The sequence below is a fragment of the Microtus ochrogaster genome, unplaced genomic scaffold (assembly GCF_000317375.1).
Source record: "Microtus ochrogaster isolate Prairie Vole_2 unplaced genomic scaffold, MicOch1.0 UNK18, whole genome shotgun sequence".
In the NCBI taxonomy this organism is placed as follows: domain Eukaryota; kingdom Metazoa; phylum Chordata; class Mammalia; order Rodentia; family Cricetidae; genus Microtus; species Microtus ochrogaster.
This window is the reverse complement of record NW_004949116.1, coordinates 1,121,417-1,134,018: the sequence shown is the minus strand read 5'-3', so window position 1 is coordinate 1,134,018 and position 12,602 is coordinate 1,121,417. Positions and strand designations below refer to the sequence as shown.

The following is a 12,602-nucleotide window of genomic DNA, read 5'->3' as shown; positions in this document are numbered from 1 at the left end:
GCAGGCTTGAAAGCATGGAGGGATGTATACAAACCTACTGGTGAGCCAGGGACCCCCCTCCCCCAAGTGTAGGGTTTTACCTAATTTGCAGGAAGTAGGCTGGAAACGCGGAAACTCAGGAGATAGCTGAACCTAGGTTGTCTCTCATGGAACAGACAGGTCCTTTCCTAAATAATGGTTTCTAAAGCGTTCTAACCACATCACCTCCTCTGAGAGACCAGGGAGAGCGGCAAAGGCCACCTCAACTGTCCCCATGGTGTGTTGTCAAAGTGACCCCTATCACGTTCATTCTCTGCTTAGCATCTGATTGCAGGGAGAAGATGGGCTGATGTCAGCTTCAGAGAGCTATCACTCCTGAAGCCAAGGTCTCTCTGCCTGGGAGGGACACCGAGTCCTGAGCAGCCCGCAGTGCCGGATCTGCAGCCAGTGACTCTGAAGGTCCCGGAGCACGTGGCATGTTCGCCCTGGTTTTCAGGCTCCAACGCACCCATTTCCTCCCGTGGTCTCAGGACTTCAGCGTTTACAGGGACGCGCGCACTTTCGCCCAGGATCAGCTGCGCTACCCTTGGTGAAAATGAAAAGAACCCTGTGGTGGAGAAAAGCCCGCACTCACCCCGCCACAGGCCTCTCTGGATCGAGACGCAGGTCCCCACGCCGCAGGGCGGCGGTGTTCCGCGAAGCAAGTGCGGATCACCCGAGCCACTTAACACCCCGGGTTTCAATCGCGGCGTGGTCGGGGTGTGGGTGTGTGTTTCCGGGGATAGGACCTAACCAGAGACACCGCAAAACCAGATGGATCAGAAACCAGCTTCAGGCGAGTCCGGAGCCTGCTTGTCTGAGACAGACAAGTGCACACTGACTTGGGGGCGGCGTGGAGTGGGACAGTGGCGCCGCACACCGCGCACTTCCTGTTCAACGCGCACCGCCTTCCACCGCCCTGCGCTCCCGGAGTCTGAGTCGGTGCCAAGTCCGGCCCCTACAGCCCCCCGAGTCCCCGGGGACGCGGCTCAGAGGCCGCCCCGAGCGGGCGCCCTGCCCAATTCTCCCCTAGGGGCTGGGGCGCGCCCTTTGGCCCGCAGAACCCAGCCAGCCGCCGCCACAGTTTATTCCTGCGGCCACGCGCCAGCCCAATTGCGACGAGCCTTCGCCTTTGCACCTCCTCTTCCCCCTCTGCCCTCCCTCTCGCTTAGAGAGGAGGCCCTCCGGGTCCTAGGCTCCCTGCTGCTTTATTGTGCGGCCCAGGGTTATGCATTCCTATTCTAAGCGTCTCTCTCTGGCCACCGAATCCACCGAGGCACAGGCACTGGAAGGCTGTTTCCCAAACTGCTGTTGTTAATTGCACCTGCCTGGCCAATTACCTCTGGGAATCTGTGGGAGGAGCCGAGAGGTGGAAAATGTTGCTTCGCTTTGCTTGGGAAGGAAAACTTTGTCACCCAGCACGAGTCTTCTGCCCCGCGTAACCAAAAACAGCGCGGTCCTACACTCTGAACTAGACGTTTCGGTAGGAGGAAGAGGTCGCTCCGACCCAGCATCCCGCGGACCGCCAGCCCCTCGGGTGCCGCCCCGCGTGTTACCTGCGCCACCCGCCCTCCCCGCGGAAGTCCCCACGAGGTGTTTTCAGGGTGGAAGGACAGTCATAAAGAGCGCGTGGCTCTAGTGTAACGGCAGCAGCCCTGGGAGGTAGCGAGGGGACCGAACCCCGGGGACAAGGCACCGGAATTAACTTCTGGCTAAAGTTATGGGAAGCGCAGCCATGGACACCAAGAAGAAGAAAGAGGTTTCCAGCCCTGGCGGGAGCAGCGGCAAGAAGAACCCCAGCCTGAAGAGACGATCACTGCGAGTGCACATTCCGGTGAGTCCCGTTCCCGGAGCTCCAGACTCCCGCAGCGCCGAGGCGGTTAACACGGGACACCCCCCGCGCGCCGTCCTGTCCCTCCTGTCCCTTCGGGAGGCTGGGGAGGGGGAGGGGCAGAGCCCAAGCTGGGCCGCAGAGCCAGTGGTTGGATCTCGGTCCGCACTCGCGTGGAGCTCCGGAACTGTCCCGGGCAGGGGCAGAGTCAGGGGTGTCTGCTGGGAAGCGGGGACGCGGAGCGCGCTCCCGGTTGCGCATAGCCTACTGGCGGACTGGGCGTAGCCCCGGATCCGGCCGGTGCGGGTGCTGGGGAGGGGGTGGTGAGTTGTGTTGTTTTGCTGAAAAAGGACGGAATGGACTGAGCTCCGAGGGGTGGAGCTGTGCGCGGCCGCCAGGGACCGAGGAAAGGAGTAGTGGGTGGGGACATCGCGGGGGCCACGGTGTGGATGCACCCCCAAATGGCTCTTCCTCCGCGCCAATATCCCCAAGTTTCATGTAAGTCGCGGCTCGGGTCCCTTTGCTGTGGTTCTCTCGGTTTGACTCCAGGAGCATTTTGGGCCTCTGTAGAATTTGGAGGTTAGAGGTGCTCTCATCTATACAGAACTGTAGCTAACTTCAGCCCAGATCACCAGCCTGCCACCTTGGTTGGACTTTGGCGACATTGATCTAAACAGCCAGAGGGAGCAGCATGCAGAGTAGCTTGTTCACAGTGCTCAGCATCCATCAGTGTGGCCTGCCCTAGAAGTTAGCCCAAGGGCGCTTGTTCTCACCTCCATGGGGGTGGAGGTGGGGATCAGGTCGCAGGAGGTGTACCCCAGCCCGTAACTTCACCCGCTAAGGGAACCCGTATCTGGCCATATCCAAGCGATGACCAACCAAGCAAAGGTTTTTACAAACGCACATGCTAGGCAGTGTGGGACAGCAAGTGAGCTCCACCTCCTGCCAGTACTACCTCATGGCATCATCACTGATACCTGTCACAGCATAGGCAGAGCTGGCTTGCAGGGACCATCCACTCATTTTCACCTTGAAGAGGAAATAGTAGTCTTTTCCTACTGTATTGACCCCCCAAACCCTTCCTTTTAGATGCCTCCTACCCCCTTTTAATTCCAGTTGAGGAGCGCAATACTGAACGGAGTCTTGGGGCTTGGAGCCCCACATGTCTAATGGGTGCTTTGGGGAGCAGTTTAAAGTTGGGCATCTGGGCAAGTCATAAGTCCATCAGTGACCTGATCATACAGGAATATGGGTTTTATTTGAGAAAAACACTCCTACGTACATTGCCCACGTAATACATTTAAAACTGTTGTTAGAAAGTTAGACACTGCTGCTAAGATCTGTTTAACAGTGGTGAGCGTGTCTGCTGGCCCCCTAACCACTCAGCTTGTCCCGTTTGTCCCAGAAAATGGTGCCTGTTTTCCGGCCTTGTAGGGAGGTTGAAATAAAATAATAAACGGGAAAGCTCTTTACAATGTAAAGTGCTGTATACTCGTGTGGTTATTACATGTGTGCCAGGGTACAAGAAAGAGCTCCCAGCGCTTAGGAGGCTGAGGCATGAGGATTGTTGTAAATTTAAGCCTTGCCTGGGTTACATAGCAAACGGTCTCAATAAAATAAATAATAAAAGTGGGCACGGCAAGGAGAGGATGGGGGAGGAGGGAGTAAATAACGTTCATTGAGCAAGCCACATTGAATTGAGGCCAAATGGAGAGACGGATCCCCCACTCATGTGTGTTTGCCATGCCAGTGGGGTGATGTGTATGGCAGTATAGGGCAAAATCCAGCACCAGCTAAGGGACTGCTAGGCCACTCTGTGAGTGCTGAAAACCAGTGTCTAAGCTGGGGCATTCTGGCATGTTCCTGACATAACCCAGCCCTTACTGAAAGTGGTATCCACTGCACTGTCACACAGCTGTTCACCAAATGTGACCTCTGCCTGGTGTTTTCCCTTAGGACCAGGTCCAGGTCTGAGGGAGGGAGAGTTCTGTCTCCTCAGAGTGCTTTTGTTTGCTGGTGGGACCAGAGGTTCCTCTCATCTACCCCACTAATGGTGACCTAGTGATTACTATGCCAGGAGAGGCTCTGAACTAGGGACTTTAGACATGTGCTTAACAGCTAAGCACAGGACATAAGATGACAGGTCAGCTGCACAGCAGTTGCTTGTGGAGAGCGGGGGAGAGAGAGACAACCACACCAGACCGCATCAGATGCAGAAGGAGAGGGTGCTTCTAAATCCCGTGGAATGCAGTGTCTCCTAGGGAAGGGAATGGTCTGAGACCAGATCAAGAAGGACCTTGAAGGAAGGCCACCAGAGAGTAAGCAGAAGAGGCCCAATTAAAAATGAATTTCAAACAACAGCATTTTTTTCTCTAATCTTAAGTATGCCCCATGCCATGTTTGGAATATACTTGTACTAAAACTGGTCTATTCCTATGCAGACCCCATTTAATTGAGTATCCTGTATCTCCTCAGACAACCCTGGCTTGAAGGCCAGGCTCTGCCAGGCATAGTGGCGGACACCTTTCATCCTAGTACTCTGGAATCAGAGGTAGAGAGATTTCTGTATGTTCAAGGCCAACCTGGTCCTCTTAGTTAATTCCAAGCCAGCCAAGACTCAAGAACTGCTCACAAAGGCAGGAGAGTTGCAGCAAAGATCCTGCCCCTATGCTCAAGCCTTCCCCAAGTCCTCCCTAGCCTTGTGGGCAGCATTGGGCATGCGTCTTTCTCCCTGTCTGAAAGATTCCTCCCAGCTTTGGCAGCTGGTTCAGCTGAATGTGGAGACCTCAAGTGCTGGTATAGTGTCTGTGTTTGTTACTTTGGTGCTGAAACAGCAACTGAGGGCTTGTATCTGATCCACAAGCCTGAGGCAGGGGTGGGGGTTACTAACAGGGAATGGCAGAGGCTTTTGAAACCTCAAAGTCCACCCCCAGTGACACACCTCCTCCCCAAAGCCACACCTCTTAATGCGTCCTGAGCAGTTCCACCAACTGGGGACCAAGCTTTCAAATATAGGGTCCTGGGGATTCTCATCTGAACCACCACAGTGCCCAAAAGACAGATTTTCACCAAGCAGGATGGCATTGCGTAGACAGTTCTGGTGTGGCTGCACAGACCATTCCAGGAGAACCCAGCAGGATGCTAACATTTCCCCCTAGGGAGTCCACTTGTTAGCTTATCCTCATGGCCTGTCTGGCTTCCTGAAACTTCTTCCTTACTCCTTTGTTACTGCTATTTAACTTAAAACTATCCATCAAAACCTAAGGTCTTGTCTGGGAGCTTTTCTCAGGGGCCTCAACTGAGAAATCATTAAAATGCGAGGAACAGAATTCATGGGAAGTAACCAGACACACCAGCAAGATGAAGTGCTTTGGCAGACTTCCAGGGGTCAGGGACTGAGAGCCCTTTGACGGGAGAAGGTGGTTGGAAGATGCCCCCAGGAAGATGGGAAGGAAGGCGTGAGAGAGGCAGGACCTTGTGTGACAGTGGAGCTCCCAGAGAGCTTAGGCTCTTCACCTAGCAGGCATTAGTTACAGAATACACATGTTCCCAGCCCTCTTGGGAGAGGAGCTCCTGAAGTCCTTCACTGTCACTGGAGACAGACTGAAAACAGAGCCAAGAGCATCTGGCCAGTCAGAAGGTTGTGGTGGCACAACTGGGCTCCAGTGAGCTCAAGACACTGCCACCTGCTGTGTGGCTAGAGTCTCACCCTGCCTGAGGCCACAGTGCCCTCTGTGCTAGTGGTGGACCTGTGACCACAGTCCCTGGAGAGCATGGGAATAGGAGAGTGCTCTGTCCCTGGGGTTGGAGGAGCGGGTGACATTGTGTTTTCTGCCCCTCTCACCACTGAAACAGCCTGAGCTGGAGTCTGGGGAAGACATTCAGCTTTGACCTTGACTGAGACAGTTTGTGCTCGCAAGGGTTTGGGGTGGGGCTTATCAAAGTGTGGTTCTTGAACCAGCTTGATTATAATGGCACAGTCTAATATGCTCTTAAAAATATCAACTCTGCCTGGCGGTAGTGACACACACCTTTAATCCCAGCACTTGGGAGGCAGAGGCAGGAGGATCTCTGTGAGTTCGAAGCCAGCCTGGTCTACAAGAGCTAGTTTTAGGGCAGGCTCCAAAACAACACAGAGAAACCCTGTCTTGAAAAACAAAACAAAACAAAAAATCCAAAAAAAAAAAATCAACTCCTATGTGTCAGTCTGAACCTACTGAATTGGAATTTCTGAGACTAGACCCATGACTTTGTCATTCATTAAATTCTTGATGGGATTCTGACACCTTCTGTGTTTAAAAACAGTTGGATTCCAGCCTCCGTTTCTTCTGCTCTCATGCCATTGGTTCTGTGTCATCTGTGTTTCCATCTGTCCATCCTTCCATCTGTTGACCATCCATCACTGAACTGGCTGGTTTTATGTCAACTTGATATAAGCTAGAGTCATCAGAGAGGAAGGGTCCTCAGTTGAGAAAATGCCTCCATAGGATCCAGCTGTGAGGCATTTTTAAAATTAGTGAGCAGTGAGGGAGGGTCCAGCCAGTTGTGGGTGGTGCCATCCCTGGGCTGGTGGTCCTGGGCTCTATAAGAAAGCAGGCTGAACAAGCTATGTGGAGCAAGCCAGTGAGCAGCACCCTTCCATGGCCTCTGCATCAGCTTCCAGGTTCCTGCCCTGTCTGAGTTCCTGTCATGACTGCCTTTGATGACGAACAGTGATATGGAAGTGCAAGTCAGATTCATCCTTTCCTCCCCGACTTGCTTGAGGTCATTGTGTTTCATCAGAAACACAGAGAAAAAAAAAACCCAAGACAATTACCTATCTGTAATCTATCTAATCTATCTGAACTCCATGTAATATTTGTCCATCTATTCACCATCAACCTATTCATCCATCCATCCATCATCTCTCTGTCCATACATCCATCATCTATCTACTCTGTCCAAATATTCACATTATCACCTTTATCCATCCATCATCTATCTGTCCATGTCTGTTTATATTCAAGTATCCATGTATCATCTGTATACCTGTCTTATCTGTCATCTCCATCCATCAATCATCTATCCATCTATCTCTTTCTATCTGTACGGCATCTATACATCTTTCATAAGTCATCTGCACTGTTCCATCCGTCATTGAGAAGAACTATCCATCACTACTGATTGCTTGACAATGGCAGGATATTTCTGACTTCCAAATAAAGCTCAGGCAGCAGCTGGAATAGCCAGTGGCTTGGTATATCTTTGGGTATTTGTGAGCATAAACTCTTGGAGGACCCAGACGTCAGAAGCTTCAGCAGCTCAGTGCGGAGCCCCAGGACTTGTGGTTCCAGGTGTACTAACAAAGTCTAAATGCTATGTGTCAGTGATTTCGTGTGAAAGGTCTGGCCAGTGAGTGGGCTTCTTCAATGTGGGCACAGCATGCCAACTGAATGTCAGCTGGGCACAGCCCATACAGTTGGGGCACTGGAGTCAAGAAGAGACTTCAATTCTACCTTGTTTGTAATGCATGTGTATAGATAGATAGATAGATAGATAGATAGATAGATAGATAGATAGATATCATAGTACATATTCACTAAAATTTTTATTATTATTATGGTATATATTACTTAAGCAGTATATAATAGAGTTGTGTGTATTAATTATTTAACAACATTAGTTAGATCTAGAGATTTAGTTACTGATTTATTAACTGACTCAAGTTCCTCACACTGTGACCTGTGGCCCTCCTGTCTGGAGGCAGAGTCTATGGCTCCATATCCTGTGTCCTGTTGTAACCAACAGACTGGAGAAAGCTCTGGATATGAGGCCACCTGAACTGCCTGCTAGACACAAACCACGTTGTCCTCCGTTAGCTGGCCTTTGTGGAGGCAGCTGGGCACATGAGCAGGGCTGTTGTGGGCCCCGCCCCAGCTGAGATACCCACTGACCCCAGAGATTAGCATAGACTGTGAAACTTTCCAGCAGAAGGAGAGACCCACGAGCGATAGATTCATAGTCTACTGCTTTAAGTCTCCACAGTTTGCCATATTTGAAAGCAGAAAGCTGTGGTATTATCTATTGAGTGGCAGGTGCCTACAGTAACCCTTGTAGGGAGGTAGGGGCCATGGACATCTTGGTGCCAGTGAAGTCCCCAGGTCTTGCACTGTGCCTGCTACATAGTAGGTTGGACATAAATAAAGCAAGGTGCAGTTTCCAGGTTACCAACAGAATAGCAAGCCAGGCTCTTCCTAGACTGGTGTTTGCTAGTGTCCAGTGATCTTGAGTACAGAATGGCTAGCATGTATACCCACAGCGGGACTTAGGAAAGCATGGCAGAGTGGAAACTGGGAGGAGCAGAGATACCTCTCGTTCCCCTGATGGTTTTCTGTCCCCAGCCCCAGGATGTGAGGCTCAGAGGGTACATGGCAGGGCCAAGAAGCGGTGCTCTAGAAAAACAAAGGTGGCCCCAGAGCGGCCCCCACAGCCTTCGTCACGTGCTCAGCTTCCTCTCCGTCCCGCCATACTAAGATTCCCATCATGGAGGAGGGAGCAATGTAGGAAAGCAGCAGAAAACAGGAGGGAGGACCCCTCATGGCCAGGCTAGGGTACACCCCACTTGCTGCCCACAGCTCCCCCATGGCTGCTCACATGTCTCTTTTGGAACAGAGGGGTAAGATTTTATCATGCCTCTCCGGCAGGGACCCTGTCGGATTAGGTCTCTGTGTCTGTTACAATGATACACTGCAAACCAGGAGACAGGCGACCACAGGAACCTGCCTCTCGGAGCGAGAGGCCAAAAGTCCAGTGTCAAGGTGTTAGAGGGACCATATTCTCTGTCTCCAGAGGAGGATCCCCCTTGCTTGTATTGCCTAGTAGCCACACATCTCGGCTTGTGGTGGTATCACGCCAACGTTGTCTCCATCTTCATCTGGCCTTTCCCCTCTGGGTGGCGGTGCTCACGTTCTTCCTCTTTAAAGAGTGTCAGCCTGGTAGGATGAGGGCCTACCCCGGCAACATCGTCTGAGCTTAGCTCTTATTTCAAACCAGGTCCCGTGGGTTCTCTGTTCCTAGGGCCGGTAGATGTGTAGCTCATTGAGCTGCCGTTTCTGGATCTCCCACCTAGCAGAGGACCTAGGATACAGACTTGAAAGGATCTTCAGTCACCCTCCCTGGCAGCAGACATGTTCTCTGCCTACACGTATCCATCAGGTCATTTCCCTCTTCCTAAAAGTTCTGCTCTGGCCCTGTGTCATCCTTCCTCTTTGCCCTCCTGAAATTACAGGAGGTCACTTTAAGACTGCCCGCCCACAGGGCTTCACTGCCTAACAGCTTCCCATGGTGAGGATGGACCTCTGCCTCACAGAAGAGCAGCTGGGAATCCTGGGCTACCAAGAGCCAATTGGTCCCTGTTGGACATTCATCAGCAATCTCTCTGCCCAGCTAGAAAACACCAAAACACCAGGGCCCTGGCAGGAACCTTGCGGCTCAGGCGCTATCCCACTGGCCTGTGGCAAGCCATGAGTTGGCAGAGAAAACTTCCTGTCAACAGGAAGTAAGGGATGGAGATTTAGTTATTTTCAAAGTAGGTAGTGGAAGAGTTGAGTACAGTTTGAGTGAATAAGCAGAGTCCAACAGGAGGCGCTTCCCCACTTTTGGGGGGCAGTGGGCTTGCACCCCCAGCTAATGTTAACCATATCCTCTGCTCTGGCTACATATGCACTCCGCGGATGGCGGGACTCCCCTGAGAGTTCCCTGTGGTTGAGTCCGAGGGACGTGATTCCCTTCTCATGTGGCTCCACTGCTAATCTCCAAGTGAGGTCACAGCTGGCCGACCAAGCAAATGAAGGCCCCTTCTTACCCGATGCTCAGCGCTTCCTTATCAGCCCAGGGGCTGTGTTTCGACTTGATGCTGACAAGCTCGGGGTTGCTGAGATTGGTGGGATGCCTAAGGAAGAAATGGGAAGATGCTGTTTCCCGGGTGGTCGAGTTTGCTCGTCATGTTAAAGTCAAAGTCAAAAGATGTAAACCCAGGAATGGAGGAAGCCAGGAGTCCTGGAGTTGGGAGGCCAAGACTCCTCCCTCAGGTCTTCCGAGTGTCTGGAGTCCCTACAAAAGCAAAAGGTGCCAGAAACTGGATGTCCTGGTCGAGAGCTGAGTGGGTCAGAGGAAAAATAGGGGAAATGGGAGAGAAAACTGCCAGGAGACATCACCTCAGAGCCCACTTATTTTTCAGAAAGTTTTCCAGTTACCTGATTTTAAAGTTACCTAAATGAAGTATGGGCTGAGGAAGAGGCAACGGCAAGCAGAAGGTGTTTTCACATCTTTCTAGGCTGTCTTGGGTTGGTCTTGTGTTTCATCTGTGACAGTTTATAGCTCTCACTGGAGACTAGCAATAGCAACACCCTATTCTAGGTTTTCTTTGAGAGCGGGCCAATGAAAGAAAATAGACAAAGAAAGATATCCACACAGCACAGGGCACCCTAGCAAGAGCACCCAGTGTGGAAGATAAGAGACCAGCTGCCCTGGGCTGCCCACTTGCCAGATGAAGAAGACTCCAGGACCAAGTGTCTGCCTTCATCAATGGGATGCTCTCCCGCCCCTCTCTAGTAGTTAGAACCTGTTTCTATCAATAGGGACCAGGTCCGAGCAGGGATAGAGGATAGGGAGCTAGGTAGAGTACCACTTTACCTCTCTCCTGCAGTTGTCCACATCACCAGGCAGGGATGGATGGACCACCTGTGACACAGGCATGAGACAAGTGAGTTCAACTCTAAGGTTACTCCTGGAGGCCCTGGACCTAAGGCTCTGCCCATCCCTGTGTTCGTATGTATTCTGTACTATGCTGTTCCACGGAGGACCATGTTCTGTGGGTACCACGGGGTCTAAGAAGCAGGAAAATTCAGACTGGTTCTCCAGCTGCCCGTGCTTTCCCTGGGTCCAGGTGGTATTCAAGAGTCCACACATGATGGGACTGGAGAGGTGCCGGGGGAGCTGGTTCTCCCATGGGTAGGCATTTGATAGCATCCTGTTTCTATCAGCTAAGATGAGTGAGTGTCCGAGGTGGTATTTTGGCCCTGGTGAGAAGCCAGGATTAGGATAGAGAGGTTGTTTGTGTCCACGCCACTCTTGCTTGTTAAATGTAGTTTGAGATTTCTGAAATGGCCTTAGGGCACAAGTAATAAAATATTTTCAGCTGTCAGACAGAGAAACACTGGATAGTAGCAGCAAACAGTCTAAGGGCAGAACTTGCCCAGGTGACCTTCCATTGGATTGCTGAGTACCAGCCAGGAGAAGTGGCCCAAAGAGCTTGTGGTACTTCCTGGAAACCCAGAGAGAACAGAAGTTTCAACCTGGACCACCCTGCCTATGTTATGACCCACCACGATTCCATAGCAAACTAGTGGTAAACCAGGGGCTCAGACTCGGGTCTTCTATTTTAATCAGGTTGAGAAGAGAGGAACATTTCTCAAGGCTACTGGTGAGGCCCAGCTGCTTGGCCCATATCCCCTGCCTCTTGGTTAGAGGCTAGAAGATATCCTCAAACAATGCCAACAAAATAGTTCTGCTTCGTGCAAGCTCAAAGCAGCAGCTGGGACAGAGGTGAACACAGACCCAGGCTGCAGGCTGGCCTGAAATGTTTCGGACCGCCCTCTGTGTTCTGTGGTCTTACCAATACCAGTGCACAGGAAAGGAACAAGGTCACTGTGCTGGTGAGGTCACAATGGCACTGTTGTCTCTGTTCCTATTCAGTGCTGACACATGCCTCCAGTGACTGGGTTCCCTTCCTTGAGGTTTTTCTTGACCCTTGATTCTGAACCTTGGCTTTGGGCCTGCAGTGGGAGAGGAGAACAAGCTGAATCAGACGGACAAGCAGGCTGTGTAGCATTACCACAAACATCCTAGCCAGCCCCAGGGACGTTCTGGAAGTGGGATGCCCTTTGGAGCTGCCTCCAGGTAGAGGAGAGAAGGCTGAGCTTTTGTGGTCATGGTCCCCAAGAAGAGGAGAAAAGCTGGGGCAAGGCATTAACTGAGCGCTAGCAGCTCCCTTTTCTGAGCCTAATTACCTTACTCCAATGTGTCTGTCAGTCTCCTTAATGAGCCCCTGAGCCCCTTTAAAGATGACAAGTATGGATTCCCAGGTCAGCCCAGAGGAAGTGACTCCTAACATCGCAACCCCAGATGCCCATGTTATTAGAGAGAAGAGGAAATGTCCAGACCAGCTGAAAAGTATAATGAACAAAACCAAGATGATTTTGAGAATCAGTGTTTAGCTATCTTTAGGAACTCATTTCTCAACATCTGAGTGAAACCATTATTCAGTAATCTTATGAAAACCACTTAGTGAAAGGGAAGGTCCAGGGAAATGGCTCCGTTGGTAAAGTGCTGGCAGCAAGAGCTCAAATTCCCCAAACCTATGTAAAACAAGCATACAAACTAGGTGTGGTGACATTCACATGTACTTGAGGAAGCAGGGGCAGGTGGATACCTGGGGCTTGCGGGCCAGCCAACCTAGCTGAATCAGTGAACTCCAAGTTCAGTGAGAGGTAGAGCCAGCTGAGAAGACACTAGGACTTGACCTCTGACCCTCTCCATGTACACATACATGCTCCTGTACACACACACTCCTATACACACACACATATATGTTCCTTACACACACACATGCTCCTTTACACACATACACACAATGCTCCTATACACACACATACACATATGCTCCTATACACACACACACATTCGCTCCTATACCCACACATATACACTCCTT

General features: G+C 51.4%; 1 protein-coding gene across 5 annotated transcripts in view; it reads left to right on the top strand.

Moving 5' to 3' along the window:
* Window positions 1-1,014: 1,014 nt before the first annotated feature.
* Prkag2 (protein kinase AMP-activated non-catalytic subunit gamma 2) overlaps window positions 1,015-12,602 on the top strand; it is a 269,363-nt gene continuing 257,775 nt past the window's right edge. For 2 of the 5 annotated variants that reach the window (XM_013353885.2, XM_013353884.2), the window contains exon 1: window positions 1,016-1,852. In XM_013353885.2, the coding sequence (XP_013209339.1) occupies window positions 1,739-1,852 (114 nt within the window). In that variant the 5' untranslated portion in view covers window positions 1,016-1,738. Of the gene's footprint in view, window positions 1,853-12,602 lie in introns of all 5 variants that reach the window. The other 3 variants (XM_005367439.3, XM_005367438.3, XM_026789370.1) reach the window with 3 other exon arrangements.